At 45.1% G+C, this 16,304-nt stretch overlaps 4 protein-coding genes across 6 annotated transcripts in view; 3 read left to right on the forward strand and 1 right to left on the reverse strand.

The window, feature by feature from the left end:
• Positions 1-3,368, forward strand: part of LOC136444890 (protein turtle homolog B-like) — a 145,827-nt gene extending 142,459 nt beyond the window's left edge. Inside the window, exon 12 of the mRNA XM_066442647.1 lies at positions 1,785-3,368. Within this exon, the coding sequence (XP_066298744.1) occupies positions 1,785-1,960 (176 nt within the window). The 3' untranslated portion in view covers positions 1,961-3,368. The remainder of the gene's footprint in view (positions 1-1,784) is intronic.
• Positions 3,369-5,651: 2,283 nt separating this feature from the next.
• Positions 5,652-10,720, forward strand: LOC136445021 (uncharacterized). The gene is made up of 9 exons (XM_066442853.1): positions 5,652-5,717; positions 7,435-7,549; positions 8,034-8,201; positions 8,708-8,873; positions 9,345-9,473; positions 9,612-9,713; positions 9,874-9,987; positions 10,450-10,618; positions 10,709-10,720. The coding sequence occupies exons 1-9, from the start codon at positions 5,700-5,702 to the stop codon at positions 10,718-10,720; spliced, it is 993 nt and encodes a 330-aa protein (XP_066298950.1). The 5' UTR covers positions 5,652-5,699.
• Positions 9,919-14,017, forward strand: LOC136445016 (uncharacterized). Its single transcript, XM_066442849.1, has 4 exons — positions 9,919-10,917; positions 11,524-11,690; positions 12,743-12,846; positions 13,281-14,017. The coding sequence occupies exons 1-4, from the start codon at positions 10,842-10,844 to the stop codon at positions 13,432-13,434; spliced, it is 501 nt and encodes a 166-aa protein (XP_066298946.1). The 5' UTR covers positions 9,919-10,841; the 3' UTR covers positions 13,435-14,017.
• A 732-nt stretch (positions 14,018-14,749) lies between these two features.
• Positions 14,750-16,304, reverse strand: part of LOC136445015 (apolipophorins-like) — a 44,134-nt gene continuing 42,579 nt past the window's right edge. For all 3 annotated transcript variants that reach the window (XM_066442847.1, XM_066442846.1, XM_066442848.1), the window contains 2 exons: positions 15,826-16,005; positions 14,750-15,455 (listed from right to left, as the gene is read on the reverse strand). In XM_066442847.1, coding sequence (XP_066298944.1) covers positions 15,369-15,455; positions 15,826-16,005 — 267 coding nt within the window. In that variant the 3' untranslated portion in view covers positions 14,750-15,368. The remainder of the gene's footprint in view (positions 15,456-15,825; positions 16,006-16,304) is intronic.

The raw sequence follows: 16,304 nt of genomic DNA on the forward strand, positions 1-16,304 counted from the left end.
ACAGACACGTAATTGGAAAAGTTGCCTATCTCCTAAGTGACCGTATCTCAAGCTGCGTCCTTGTCAGGGATTGAGCGAGCCCATTCTCTGTAGAGAACCGAATGTGGGTGATTGATAGCCTTAGCTCCAACAGACGACAGGCCTTAATACCAGTGGGGCTGGGATTAGCGGTATGAAAGTTTACAATGTCACCGGCGTTTTAATGACGACTCGGGTCGAGCACCGGGCCACGCAGCGGGAGTCGCTCGGCGCCGTGTGAGGGTAACGCCGCCGACCTGACGCCCACGCCCCGGTGCGGTCTGTCGGGTATGATTAACGGGTAGTTCACTACACGAACCCCCACTGTGTTGGGATGTAAGTGCTTGTCAGACAGTTTTAACGTTTAGCTGACCTAGTCGGCTGTGGTGTCTATTAGTTCGGTCTAGCGCAGCTTGCACTTAATGCACAAAATTGGTATGTAATGCCCTTTGCCAAACTTTGCCTTTTCAAAAGGCTATATGGAATATTCGCTTAACACAAAACTAAAGTCATTCATATTACGTATATTGAAACCTGTATTAAAGACCCTTACCGCTTCTATTTCTGCTAAGCTGATAGTGTATAATACTGACATGTTGTTAAATGTGGAAAGGGTGGTGGTTCACCTTTCACTTATTCTGCAATGATGTACTTTCAAGTCGTATTTGTTCTGTACATCATTTAAAAGTCAACAAGTTAGAATTTAGAGCCATCATTCAGAGTAAAGTAGGCATATGTTATATTGTCCTTCATTTTCTGTTCGTCTTTTCCGGTTACTTGCTATCATCCATCGGGCAAGAAGTTGCAATAAAAAAAAACGTATCATCAATTGGCGCTGTTAGAATAAGGCGTAAACTTGAGTTCAGTACCACTTTGACCTTGCCTGCCCTTGTATTTGTTTTATCGAACAAACAAGAGCGCGTTTCAACCCTCCGAGGAACACTTCCGAGTCTGAGCGCAGCTATCCGGCCCGTAATGGCCGTTCCGGGTAATGTTGCACCGTGCTAGAACTATCGATTAAGGAACTAAAGCCGCTCGATGATTGCCCGTTTCCAGTTCGCAACGGGTCCCCTAAGGTCATCATAATGTGGCCACAGCCGGACGAATCACGTCTTTAAGGGTCGTTAAGACGGTCGAAATGTCTTGAAGACGACTTGAGGGAGGCTAGCATTGATTAGAAGTTGGTCGGTCTGAAAACGTTGGTCTAAAGCCGCAGGGAGTGATTAGGGGTAACATTGGTTTGATACCAAAAGGGAGTGATTGGTCGTGAACATCGGTACGATACCACAGGGATGATTACAACGCGACCATTGGCTCGGCCTAGTTGATGGACAAAGGGTCGAACTTGGCGTGTAGAATCAAGGACACTACATAGATCAAGTATAATGTCCTTCGGTGCCTGTGGACTACCTCAGTAGTAGTGGGCTCGGAGAAATTACAAAATTATTCCGGAGGTTGGGTCAGAGGGGAAAATATGTAGAGTATGCATAAACTGCATCACTGATACCAATTATACCAAAGAGGATTATCAACTTCACATTCATGCTTGGTCACTGGTTACAGAAGTTAGTAGGTAACGTTAACCTTCGTTTCCCGAGAATTTTGCCGAAAACTCACGGTCATCTTATTCCTAGAAAATCTATAAAATATTTGTAGGTACGACTATGAACTGTGTTGTTGTATGAATAAGTTATTTGTGGTGGAACCGAAGTTGTTGTTTTTTTTATTTATAGGAAAGTCTAATCATTCAATTTCTTCCATTTCAGCGGCTGAAGGAGACATAGAAGTGCGTTCGACCAACGGATCGTCTGACGAAAGCTCCCGGCATGCCTCGGGGCAGTCGTCCCCAGCCAGGGAAAATGGCGGGAACGAAACTTCCCCGGATGTGGAGAAACCGAGAGACCAGAAATCCAAGTGGCCTTCCGAGGAGAGCGTGAAGTGACTTAAAGGCGGACTGTTGTGTCTTCCTCTAAACGAGTCTGCAACGGGGCAACGCGTTGACTGTAACGCAATTCCCGCGTGTAAAACTTGCAAGAAGATGCGGGCGCTTTAAGAGGGAAGGGGCACCCCGTCGCCTAGCAACTGGAGGCTGCAATTAGAAGAAACCGGTTTTCTTAAGTGCACCTTCTTGGCGACGCCCTAAAGCTGCCACCTTTATGAACGCAGAGTGCGCTACTTTGGGACACGAAGGATTGGTACTTCTAGCGACTTGGATAGGTACTGCACTAAGCTTGCAGGCTGACCCGAGGAATGCTGTCAGAACTTTGATACAAAAGTGATATCATATTACATCAGTTTCTCGCCGAATGGACACGAAACTGTTGCAGGCAATTTATAACACCGTGCACGAGCGCTTCCTAGCGATTAAGATCCACACTGCAACCAAGAGGCCGGGGTGTATTTTTCATCTGTGCAATTGGACTGAGGTTGCTCTTTCAAGACTTTGTTAAAGAAGGGAAATAGATGATTCACAGTGATGGTTTTTACCATTCTCCTGCAGCAGAGCTGAATCCGCGTCGTAGAATTCACCCGAATGATGTAAGCGCGGGTTTCGCTCTGCTAATAGGAGACTGTTTTTTTTTATAGAATCGATTATCTTTAGTGCCCATGTATTTGTCCTGCTAGGTTGTCAACGAACGCCCCCTAGCAAGTTGGAGGCGTACTGCTATTAAGAGACCGGGATCTATTTTTTCAACTGTGAAACTGGATAGATGATAAATGCGTCGTCAAATAAAATAATAACAAATGTAGACAGTTAGGAACCAAATCGAAATTTTGCATAATATTATCGATAACACCCGTGTATTTGATTGTTCTCCATCCAGATAGTGTATGGGCGCTCCTGTCGATTTGGAGCCGCACTGCAACAAGTAGTCCAAGATATGTAATCGTACGTTCTGTAATTCGATACGCTGACATATATTGTAAGGGATGTGGAAATGCTACATACAGGGGGTATACTGAATATCAAATTACAGACAACTTTTCCCCTTTGCTTGCATTTTTGAAAACAAATTGTTTTTCCAAAGTTGCGGATTCCTCCTACTTAGATATCATTTGACAGCACTGGTGTTCTTGAAAATTTGAATGGAATCAAATAAGCAAATTAAGTGTATTTGGCAATGAATGTACTGTGTATATGCTTGTTTATACAGTTCACTCGAGATTGAATAGGTTGACCGTACAAGAGTACGCTTTAGATATCATGTGTGTTTTAGGGTTAATGTCCATGTTTTTAAATGATCGATAGATTTTGTGACGACCCAGCCGAATTTTGCCTTTCCTGTATGGTGTGCGAAGTAGAGTCTTCTCAATCGCAAATGTTGCCAAAATTAAAGACGTTTTCAAGAAAAAAACGCGCCTTCTTTTTATGTCTTCTCCTGATAGGTATAGGAGGACTTACCTTACACCACTTTAGATAGGAGGACTGAATGGAAATGAAATAAGCCGGTATACAAAAAGAAGGGTAAAGAATTTAAGACCACCCCTCCTACTTACAAAATGGTACAGCCCTTACCACTGACGTCACGTCCTCACAGCCTTGAACTTAAACACGTTCCGGGAATATCGACTTATCGGCAGCTCTGATATTCCGGGAATATCGACTTATCGGCAGCTCTGATATTCCGGGAATATCGACTTATCGGCAGCTCTGATATTCCGGGAATATCGACTTATCGGCAGCTCTGATATTCCGGGAATATCGACTTATCGGCAGCTCTGATATTCCGGGAATATCGACTTATCGGCAGCTCTGACATGACAAGGACGTCAATGACCATAAAAAATATTGGGCCTGGACAATCATACAGCCCAGGGGAAATCTCAACCGTAGATATGATTTTCATCTGAGGACAAGTCAATCTCTACAAGTGGATAAGATATACGGAGATTACTTCCGGGCTTAGATTTGATTGTCTATTTCGTAGAATGCAGCAGTTGTAGATAGACTTATCGATTCTAAATGAATTGTGTGTCGTGTTGTGTGAGCAGTGAACAGAGGTCAAAACACTGGTTACTGTATTTCCGATTGTAAGCGATTCTGAAAATGTAGAACTTCTACTTGAATACTCTTATCCGTGACCCCTCATCTCATCTCATCTCAACTTGACATTGATGAAGAGCGTTCTTGTGGCCAAACAAGCATTGGGGGTAACATAAAGGCTTTAACTTGACTTGACACATGTATCTTAGAGCAGGCGCTCGTAGAGGGAAGCAAGTCAGCACCAAGGACAGGGAATGCAGTGCTATGTGTGGCATACAGGGCTTAACATACTGGCTCTAAATCGAGGATGACATGGGGAATATACATGTAGAACATGTAACCAATGCATGAAGTCAAATAACACAGACACAATACAATATTATTGCAGAGAAAGAGATACTGTTATGACAAGGGAAGCCTGTCAGCACCAAGGACAGGAAATGCAGCGTGGTTTGTGGCACACATAGCTTAACATACTGGCTCTCAATAAAGAATGGCATGGGGAATTAAGAACATGTAACCAATACTTAGAGCCAAATATCACATACACAATACACATTATCAATGAGATAGAGATATTATAATGTAAATGGAAGACAGTCAGCACCAAGGACAGGGAATGTAACATGGTGTGTTTTAGCTATGAGTCATTTTATGGAATCTATATTGTATTACGTGCCATTCCACTGTCAAATTAATCCCTGATGCTCTTTGCAGATTACTCGTACACGTACACACATACGAGGTTTACATAAAGTTTATTATTGACAGGAAACGATATAAATATGCACGGAAGGTAGGGTCCCGTACCCGTTCTGAAGCTAGTCGTTGCCTTTCCTACTTCTATTCTGATATGCACTATTGCGCTCATTCGTTTTGGACATCACGCTCAGTCTGTACTTTGTATTCTCTTTTATGCGTACAGTCACATACATCGTATGACAAATTTTAAATTCGAGAGCCTTCTTTGGACAGTTGTGGGATAATGTGTGTCGCACAAAATCCATCTGTCCTGTGAAAGGAAATGTCGACAAAGCTGGCGTAGGTTTAATGTCCAAGCAGATCTCTACGGTGCTAAAATCGTACAAGCTAGCCAGAGAAGCTCCAGTCAGCCAGGGAAGTTGTCAGGCACCGTCGGATTGCAAAAAAAATTACTGCCGGTTGGATACGGTCTTTGCAACCGTTGGGTCTGCTTGGAGACTAGCGTAGATCCTAGTCCATATCCGGTTCTGTACGGTAGGCCAGCTAAAATCTATACGACAGAAAAATCCTACGCCGAATGTGACCCGGAGCTTGAGCTTTTATTTCAAAGATTTTGACGCTACCAACTTCTGAAAAAATGGCCTCTCCCAGCATGGTCAAAGGTCAAACAAACACAACCTTTAACCTTCCATGTAAACGTGTTCCCCCTGCCAGCGTACGATAGGGGTGAGAAGATATAAGCTTCCAGACGTGGGGGCGAAGTTCATGCCACAGCCCACGTCACTAGCGTGAACACACGGGGAAGGGGCGTGTGTATGGGAAGGTCTTCAGCTAACTTAAAGGATCTTGTAGGTCACTAGACCACGGTTGAGACGGCGACATCCTTTCGAAACATCCTCCGAACCTACGTCTTGGGCGAGACCACCTCATAGGCAATCTTAGAACGAAAGACCACACGTCTTGAACAGTACTAGCCTACAGAGTCGCAGAAACAATGGAGTCCCGGCCTGAGGTAAGGTTATCGTTCAATACAGGTGATAAATCGTCGTTTGCATGCAATATGTAGTCTAATATACACTCACTGTCACGGGCAAATTAAGTCATGAGCACTGTTAATCAACATATTGCAGCGTACTTTGAACCTTTAAAATGATATCGATCTTTAAAACTAGATGTCTAACATTATACCTTATGAATGTATGAAATAGCTAAGCCTTGCTAAGACTGGCTGAAGTCAGATCATAATACATAAAGTTGTATTTGGCATGTTTTGGACATGTAAACATACCTGTAATATAATTTTGCGTTACGTGCTCCATGTAGTTTATATCATGGTTTGATTACGAAGATATTCTGAGGAAAAAGTAATCTATAAAGCGCACCGCTACCCCAGTAAAATCAAATTTAGTACCGGTGATCGTGTGGGTTTTCATGTCATAAACAAAAGGCTTCACTTCTTCCATATGGTCAGGGCATTCTTGAGTGAACGAATGGATTCAATGCAATCACTTGAATCAACAAACCGTAACAGAACAAAGTTCAAAGTGTTACCATCGGTATTGTCCTCATAGTTTCACCTACCATTGCAAAATTGTACCCAAAAGTTCTGGTCAGATTTCTCGTTCAAAGTCGCCCGCCCTCCCCATCGTCTGCCAGGTGACCTTTGACCTTCGGAATGGCTGACTAAGTTTGACCCGATTACCCAGATAATGTCACTGTGTATTCAATGGGTTTAAAGGTATGTTTTGCATATGAGCGCCTGGCTTAGGCTCTCAGAAAGCCTTAGCGTTTGAAAAGTGATTTAACCAAGGAGGTGATAACCAAAGAATAAATAATTTGTGTCAATTTTGTAACCAAAGAAAGGTAGAGGAAAACCAACATTTTGGTGCAGATAGTAGCCGTGGCGACTAACGAAGGGAGTTTTTGCTTGATATTACATATTAAATATACTTTCCCTTCTTAGTCGTGGGGCAGTACACGATTTCACTTCTACTCTAGCGACGCCGGCCTTCAAACTTGCACGCCGGGCCCGATTCTTGTTCTCCCTGAACTCCTAACACTCTTACCTGCGACGCCGGTCACTAAAACGACGCCGGAAACCCCATGTTAATCCACAACAGGGCTTGATGCGGCAGAAGTCAATGAAAAACAACATCGGGTCCGCCATTTTTGGTCTGAATTTTGAAGGAGAGGAACGTCAGTGCTACGTCAGCGCTTGTACAGCCTGATTGGTGCGTTTACTCACATGACTGGGCTTGACCAATCAGGCTGTACAAGCGCTGACGTAGCACTGACGTTCCTCTCCTTCAAAATTCAGACCAAAAATGGCGGACCCGATGTTGTTTTTCATTGACTTCTGCCGCATCAAGCCCTGTTGTGGATTAACATGGGGTTTCCGGCGTCGTTTTAGTGACCGGCGTCGCAGGTAAGGGTGTTAGGAGTTCAGGGAGAACAAGAATCGGGCCCGGCGTGCAAGTTTGAAGGCCGGCGTCGCTAGAGTAGAAGTGAAATCGTGTACTGCCCCACGACTAAGAAGGGAAAGTATATGTAATATCAAGCAAAAACTCCCTTCGTTAGTCGCCACGGCTAGTGCAGATAGTAGCCTTTATCATAGCGAGAGAAATGTATGTTTAACAGTAGCCCATTTTTATGCTACGTAAACAGCACAGAGACACCTGAACATAATGCCAGTGGATATGAACGATATTTCAATGTGCCTGTATCCACAGCCCTTCAGTTGGTGGGTCGCCTTCCGGAACCCGGCCGAAAACTACCGAAACCACCCGACCTACCTGGTGCCTGACGTCATCTACCACGTCATCGCGGCGCTCCTGCTCGCCCATGGTAAGATGGTTTTTCCCATCGATCGATCGATAGATCTTCCAATCAAGCAATCAAATAATCAAACAATCAATTAACAAAACCATGGACGAATGGGTTAATTCACCGACAGACAACGGTCCACTGTTCTTTGTACTTCTCAAAACAGTGCTATGAGAGTTTCGAAAGATCTTACTGTATATAGTGTCTTCCTTCTAGCAAGGAGGTTTGAAATTTGAATTTGAACATCTTTGCCTCTAGAGGGATGTATTGTTTTCGGTGTGTCTATGAGTCTGTCTGTCTATCTGTGATTCCGCATCGTTGCCAGCATAACCCAAGAAGCTATGAAGGGACTGTGATGGTATCTACTGTGTTTTTAGGTCTCAGGAGCCGAATGTCAATGTCAATTTTTAACCTTCTAGCAGCTTGCCAAGATTCCTTTCTGTAAGCTACAATTTCTTTCTGTAAGCTACAATATAGAAGAGAAACATTTCCATTTTTCCCGCAGCGCTGCGGAGAGGAGGGCGGTACCCGTGCCTGTACTTCTCGGCCCTGGCGCACGGCGTCTTCACGGAGGTGTTCAGCTACTGGGTGCCGCAGATCAACAACTTCTGGCACGGCCACGCCACCGTCATGTTCGCGGGACAGCGCCTGCCGTCCTACATCGTCTGCCAGTGTGAGTAGTCGTCTTCAACTAGTTAAAAACTCCAAGGTTAAGCTGTGGAACTAGTTTGGGTGCCTGAGGCTCCTACACTCGCTACCTTGAAACAAACGGGAAGCAAGTGCAGGAGCCCCGGTAGTAATCGGATGGCACCCAGGCTATCGTGGATGTTCTCAAAACTCAAATATGTCAACCCTTCTGAGATAAGTGGATCCCGAAGCCAATCATAAAGAACCATGCTTCGTCAACAAGCTTGTGTACATCATGTGTAATTGGCACATGTGTTTTGTAGGCGTGTTTCCTTCCTATACACGTTTCTTACTCCTACTCCTGACTATAATTATACATAGTCAGTGACAAAATTGAGCCACGTACTGTCGTTCTTTTTTTGTATATTTGAATTTTTGGCCTTTTTCATGAAAAGTGAACCTTGCTGCCCTATGTGTCACCAGGCACTACAAAGTGAAGGAATAGTGACAACAACAACAGATCAACAACACCTTTTTTCTCCACCCCTGCAGACATAGCGGTGATCTACACGTCCAGCGTGGCGGCTGCCCGGCTGCGACTCGGCCTGTTCGCCACGGCGTGCGCCACGGCGCTGACGGACTCGCTCTACTACCACGTGTTCGACGTCACCGGCGTCAAGATGCTGTGGTGGTCCTGGCACGACACGGACCCGAACGTGTAAGATAGAGCTTTTCTTTGTTCTTATTTACAGATTCTACACGGTTGCAAGCTACCTATCCCCGACTAGATATCAATGTATATAAATTCATGCATTTTGTAAGGGCTTGAGGGGAAAGGGGATTTTAATAATGTCTTAAGTTCACGGTTAAAACAACTCTATGGTACATACTTAAGAAACACACTGTCACAGTGTTATGTATTTGCGGAAGAGACGTCACCACGCAAGCCGCGAAAATGTAACCACACAATTCAAGATTTGCAGCCAGTGCTGATATTGAGGTGTTTTTTTTGTATTCTAGGTATATTCTGGATATTCTGAAAGTTAAGATTAGTTTAGTTAAGATTAGAAAAGTTTCAAAAATGTAACGTTTCTCATATAAGATGAACTTATATATGACTAATTGTATTCACTGTGTTGTAGATTTCAAAGTTGCGGCAATTCAATTTTGTTCAATTTTTCCCCTCCAGGTATGACCGGACGTACTGGGTCCCCTGGGGTAGTCCGTACTGGCGGCTGTCATTCGCCTCCTCCTTCACCCTACTGTTCCACGGAGTACACGGGATGTTGGGCGGGCAGGGCATGTTCCAGAAGGGAAGGTTAGTACCGTGTGATATAACCCTTGGCAACTGCCTGCAATGCTGATTTCTTATGATGATGGGTGGTTTGAGGAATTAAGACTCAGCACGGGAAAAATTGAGTGGATCTTATCTAATCTATGAATGATGAATCCACAGTTTAGTCGCTGAGCTTGGCAGCGCCGCTGTAGCGGTGTTCCTGACGTTCCCCGTCGGGGTGGCGACGCAGTTCATCCCGCTGTTCCACGTGGTGAAGGACATGCTCGGTCGGGATTGCACGCCGAACGGCAGTTATGTTTGATGCAAATGATTGAAGTGTAACAGGCTGTTTGGCGTGTGCCTGCAAAGCCGGTCTCTTACTCAGAAGGTTTTTTTACTGAAAAAAAAGATTTTGCCTAATTTTTGAATGATGAATCCACAGTTTGGTGTCCGAGCTTGGCAGCGCCGCTGTAGCGGTATTCCTGACGTACCCCGTCGGGGTCGCGACGCAGTTCGTCCCGCTGTTTCACGTGGTGAAGGACGTGCACGGCGAACGGCATGCAGTTATGTCTGATGCGAATGATCTAAGTGTAACAGGCTGTTTGGTGTGTGCCTGCGAAGCCGGTCTCTTACTCGGCCGGCTTTACAAAAAATAAAGATTTTCTCTAATTTATGAATGATGGATCCACAGTTTGGTGGCTGAGCTTGGCAGCGCCGCTGTAGCGGTGTTCCTGACGTTTCCGTCGGGGTGGCGACGCAGTTCATCCCGCTGTTCCACGTGGTGAAGGACGTGCTCGGCGTGCACGGCGAACGGCATGCAGTTATGTCTGATGCGAATGATCCAAGTGTAACAGGCTGTTTGGTGTGTGCCTGCAAGCCGGTCTCTTACTCAGAAGGGCAGCTTTACTAAAAAATGTCTCTAATTTATTTATGATGAATCCTGCAAAGCTGGTTTTCCTCAGAGGGCGGCTTTACTAGAAACAAGATTTTCTCTAATTTATGAATGGTGAATCCACAGTTTAGTCGCTGAGCTTGGCAGCGCTGCAGTAGCGGTGTTCCTGACGTTTCCCGTCGGGGTGGCGACGCAGTTCATCCCGCTGTTCCACGTGGTGAAGGACGTGCTCGGCGTGCACGCCAAACGGCAGTTAGAGTTAGATATAGATGATTTAAGTGTAACAGACTGCTTGGTGTGTGCCTGCAAAGCCGGTCTCTTACTCAGAAGGTTTTTTACTGAAAAAAAGAAGATTTTCCCTAATTATTGAATGATGAATCCACAGTTTAGTCGCTGAGCTTGGCAGCGCCGCTGTAGCGGTGTTCCTGACGTTTCCCGTCGGGGTGGCGACGCAGTTCGTCCCGCTGTTTCACGTGGTGAAGGACGTGATCGGCGTGCACGGCGAGGTGCCCGTGCTCATGCTGGTCTGCATCTTCGTGCTGGTCGTCTGGGGCGCGGACCGGAACCGCCCGGCCGAGGCCAGGACCAACACGGGTGCGTTTTTTTGTTTCTTCATGATCATTCTCATGCTCATCTGCATTGCCGTGACAAGGTTTTTTTACCTTCGCTGAGAAGGTTATGTCAGCGTTCGTGTGTGTGTGTGCGTGTGTGCATGTGTGTGTGCGTGTGTCCTTCTGAGTACACAATAACTCAAGCATGCCTGGATGGATTGTCTTGATATTCAGTAGGTGGGTTGGTGTTTGCTAGATCTCAGAAAGATTATATTTTGGGCCCCCTAGCGACATGCTATGGTACTGTAGCGGAATTTGATACCTCTCGTGTTCTGGACATGCTATGGTCATAATTGTTGAGTGATAGATAGCTCTTGGAGGGGAAGATAAGTCGTGTAGGTTTGGGCCCCCTAGCGGCTTTTCTTGGAACTGCAGGAGCAGGTTTGTGTAACGTAGTTACGTCATAGTCACGTGAGTGCAATACAGTATTTGTAGCTCTCTATGACAACTTTCAGGTTTGATATTTCAGCATGGCGGACAAATTGTACATCACAGATACGTAAGCACATACACCCTACATAGTGATTTGTCTGGCTCTTTTAATTTTTGTGAGTTTTCTATCGCCGTTGTTTATTTTCCCGCCCCTCAGCCCGGTCAGGCTGGTTTGACGAGGTGGCCGTCTCCGTGCTGATCAACTTCCTCACCATGTGGGTGGTCGTTGCCATGGCGACGCCCGAACACGAGCGTTCCATCGGCCTGCACCAGCTGACCGGGCCGTGTAACGAGACAGAGGACATGTACCTGGCAACGGGGCAGGTGAGGAGAAAACAAACAAGCAAACAAGCAAACAAACAAGAATAATGCTGAACTGTAGCCTCCGTTCAAGGAGGTTTTATATAGCTCCGTTGCAGGCTTCCCCACGGCAGAAACACTAGAAACTGTGGGAAACTCAGAAACATCAAGTGCAGAACTAACCGCTACAAGAACTCCCCAGTACCCTATCTAGTCCACTTACTAAACAATTAATCACAATGGGATACAGAATAGTTTGCTTCATTACCTTTTAAGAATCTTGTTATGTCACCGAGTTGTAGATAAATTTGATTCGTTTTAACCGTTATGGATATTTTGATAATGTATGTCAAGACGTTTTAAGTATTTTCCTTGTGTTTTTAAGATAATGTGATATATGATTGTACAGTGTACGTAATTCAGCTTTTAGCTGCCATGTTACACTTTTTCCTAATAAACCATTCATTCATTCATTCATTCATTCATTCAATTTTTTCAACTTATCGGGGCCAGATATGGCTAGGGGGAGAGGCGTATCTGCTTGGGGACCGTATCTGCTGGGGCCCCGTATCTGCTTGGGGGACTGTTACCGCCGTTAATCTGGCCACGATAAGTTGAAAAATCGCCATGGGGAATCCTTCAACGGAGGCTAGCTGAACTGTATCAATAGATTTGATATCAAAAGATATCCACGTGCACGTAGAAAACATTTTTAATTCTTAGGTTTCCCAGATATTGAAAACTGCGACTAACTTGCAACCTTCACTCCACCGAGACGGGGTGAGACAGACTTTCTGTCACCTTTGACCCCTTACTGTTGTCACGTGATGGTCCCACACCCTTTCGTTACTAGCGCCAAAGAACTTCAGAATATCGTCTGTTCTCTTCTCTTCTAGAGCTACCAATATCCAACCCAAAAAGGGTTGTTTCGGCGTGTCTGTCGTTGCTTATGTGTGTCTGTGTTTACGCACTGCATTTTCGGTATGTTCTGCCAGAGGGCGCTTGCCGTCATGGGGGTGAAGTCTGCTATCTCTGACTACCTTCTTCTTTGAAAAGCATTTCTTGTTTCTGCACAGGTTGTTCAGAAGGGGAAGTACCTGTGCGTCACCGACTACGATGAGGGGTACTTCGACTGGCACTGCCTCCCCGGGGGTCGGCCCCCACCCCACGGGATGGAGTGGTATGTTCGTTCGTTCCTTGGTTCGGACTCTTGTAGCGCCTAGTGCCACGCAGTTTGTTTGAACCTCTGTTTATTCATGTGAAGCTTAAATCGGCACGCAGACCGCTTTTCGTTGAGGTCAAGAGGAAAGGGGTAAGGGTCAGATACAATATAACAGAGATGCTCAGTCCTAACTCTATCAACATATATGATCATATATCTTTACAGGGCAACAAGTTTCCTTCCTGTTTTGGTAGCAGGGTATATGTTTACAGAGAAGGTGGCTAGCCCTTACCGTTTATCGTGCTCGAGGCACCTCCTCACGGGACCCCCATTTTACCCTTCTTCCGAAAGACCGCTATGCTGATACAGAATCAGATACAGATCCATACATCTGCGTGGGGACTATGATACCTATGCTCGCTGTGTCTCAGTGTTGTCTCTCTGCCCAACAGGTACACCCTGTGCGGCACGCCGTTCGCTAACCGTGCGGAGTACCTGGTCGTGGTGGGCGCCATCGCGACGTGCGGGATAGCCGTGTACTACAAGCTGCTAGCCCTGTCCGCAGGGGATTACGGGAGCGGCAAGAAGAAGCCTAAAACCAACTAATACAATGCTAAACTTTCTTCAAACACTAAGGGCACTCCAGACGGTGGGCGTTATAAACTTCCTGGCACGTTTGACCAATTACTGACGTCACGTATCCGTTAAGACACTTGTCAATAAAGTCACGTGTCTGTAACTCTCGCGAGTTTACGTTCGGCAGTGATTGGTCATTATTGATCATGAAGAAGGCGACAGTGGTCGTTGAAAATTCGATCCGTGAATACCTTAGTGTTGGAAGAAAGTTTAGCATCGTATTATGATTACTACCGACACAGATGAGCTTCCAAAGCACAGTTAGATTAGCCTCCACCAGGCCTTCCTACGGGGATAAGAGATCGTAAGATTAGGCGAAAAAGGGAATAATTGTCCAGGAGTGTCATTCCAATGTAAGGTTAACGCCGGCAAATGAAACCCTCTGGTGGCCAAACGTCCCTGTAGCTGGCGTACATAGTCTGTTAGATAGAGTTTGGCCATTTATGAACAGTACCTTATTCGTAACACGCGTATTACATGCTAGCATATTCAGGCATCCGGTCGTCCCGTAGAAACTATAATCCACGAATAAATGCTTTTGGATGTTTCGCTATTGCTGTTCTGACAGTTGATGTATTTGCTATTTCATGTTGTATGTCGTGGTTATTTTGCTACTTCTAAACTAGCTACCTATCGTTATTCTCGTCTTCAAAAATAATCCAAATTCGTTCCTTGTATGTATCCCAACATACTTTACCAAGTGATGTAAGACTGGACAGATATGTGACAAGTGATGTAGGCTGGACAGATAGGTTAGATAGACCCACATCGGGGTGTTATCCCGCATACTCTTATGGATGGTGGGTTCGTTAACGTGCTTGAGCCGTGGCATGGGCCTCCGGCTGTACGCACCATCTGAAAAACCTGGACCTTTTCTGGCAGCAAGTCGGTGAGTGACGATATTTGGGATTCGAACTCCCGACTAATCTCCAATGAAGCAGATGTGAGGATCTGGCTTATTCTTAATGTTTCGGTCCTGTATTTGCAACAAGTAGTATATCTTTCTAGTATTGCACTTTCTAAAAGCAATTTGCCTCCCATGACAAAAGAACAGTACTAGAAAAGAGTACTAAATGTTGCAAAAAGAGGCTTAAAAGACTGAAAATGAGCCAGATCTTCACATCTGCTTGAAGATGACCCTTGACCCCCAGCCAGGGTTATTGACCTCTAGACGGAACATGCTCCTTATCATCAAAGTTTTAAACCCCTTAAGATATCCCAGAAATCAGCGTTATGTTTTTAAGACATGCTCAAATTAACAAGGAATCACCAAGAAATCTGAGGGTTATGATTCATCATTTTATTGAAAGTATATCAAACAACCACATTGAGACGAACAAACTCTGTAACGATATAAAGTTAGCTTTTAGTATATCTTTACTCTACAATTGAAACACATCTGAATAACGATCGGCATTTTTATCCCTGAATATCATTAAGTCATTCCAAACCACCCTCGTCGATCCAGACAGTTATACCAAGTAATCACCAATACCAGATTGGTAGAGAAACCTTCTCCCATTGTTAACACCCTGCTTAACATAGTACCGACTTAAAATACCATTGCATTGATACTTGCATGCTTTGGGATGATAGCACCACACAGAGATAGGACGAGTCCTGTCTACTATAGCCAGAAAAAACGGCTTGTTTCCTGTATCGTTAAAACGGTGGGTTTTCCTTTATCTAACTGCGAAAGTGTGTAAGAGCGAGCGCAACAGATTTGAGTAAAGGCACGTTAATTTGCTCAGAAATCAAGTCTTTAATCACATAGGGAAACTCAACAAAGTTTTAACACACAAAATGTACGAAATCTTTTACAACCTCAGGAACTTATTTTTTCTTTTATATATAATTGCGATAAAGTGTGTCTACGTCAGAAACATGTCTAGTAAGCGGTCTGTTTAGAAAAGCATCCACCATTTGCCGTCGGACTCTGGCTTGCTCTTGACGGGCCTGGCCTGCTTGGAAGACTCGTCGAAGGAGAACATCTGGAAGGACAAGACATAAGATGCATAAGATGATGGCTAACATGAGCTGAAATCTTGTAATGGTACGTGCGCCTCTGTGGAAAATTATGTTTCTAACCAAATCAACAGTAACCATAGCGACAGTTACCATTGCGATTCATTGGGATCTCAAATTTAAAAGCGAGGGGATCTGTCCTAACCATAGCAACAGTAACCATAGCAACAGTCGCTACATCAGCAGAACCATAGCAACTGTAACCATAGCGACAGTTGTCATTGCAACTCATTGGGATCTCTCAAATTAAAAGTGAGGTGATCTGTCCTAACCATAGCAACAGTAACGATACCAGTAGTAACCATAGCAACAGTGACCATAGCAACGGTAACTCACGGGGACGTCGACGCTGAAGCTGTCGTCGCACTTCCTGCAGACGGACCTGGGCGCGCCCCAGGAGTCCTGCACGCAGTCGCAGACCTGGCAGGGGGCGGGGCGCACGGACCCGGACACGCGGCGGCTGTACACGTCCAGGAACTCCTTGTTGTTGATGGCGTTGGAGTCGAAGATGCAGCCCTGGAGGATGGACCGAAGCCATGTTAATGTTATTGTACGTGGAGGATTCCATGTACATGCCCAGAGGGCTAGATGTGCATGCCAACGCAATGTTAGCTTCATGGTAGAATTTGCCTTTTGTCCACGTCAAGGAGTGAAATAGATCACAAGTATACCGTACATTGACATGCAGTTGCAGCTCTAGAGAATAGTACAGTACAGCTAGCGAGTCAAACATCCTATTAAGCATGCCTGTGACCACGATCTAAGTACAGTTACAAGATCTTGACTGTATGATGCTCAGACTAAGGATAAAATAC

The sequence above is a fragment of the Branchiostoma lanceolatum genome, chromosome 11 (assembly GCF_035083965.1).
Source record: "Branchiostoma lanceolatum isolate klBraLanc5 chromosome 11, klBraLanc5.hap2, whole genome shotgun sequence".
NCBI lineage: Eukaryota > Metazoa > Chordata > Leptocardii > Amphioxiformes > Branchiostomatidae > Branchiostoma > Branchiostoma lanceolatum.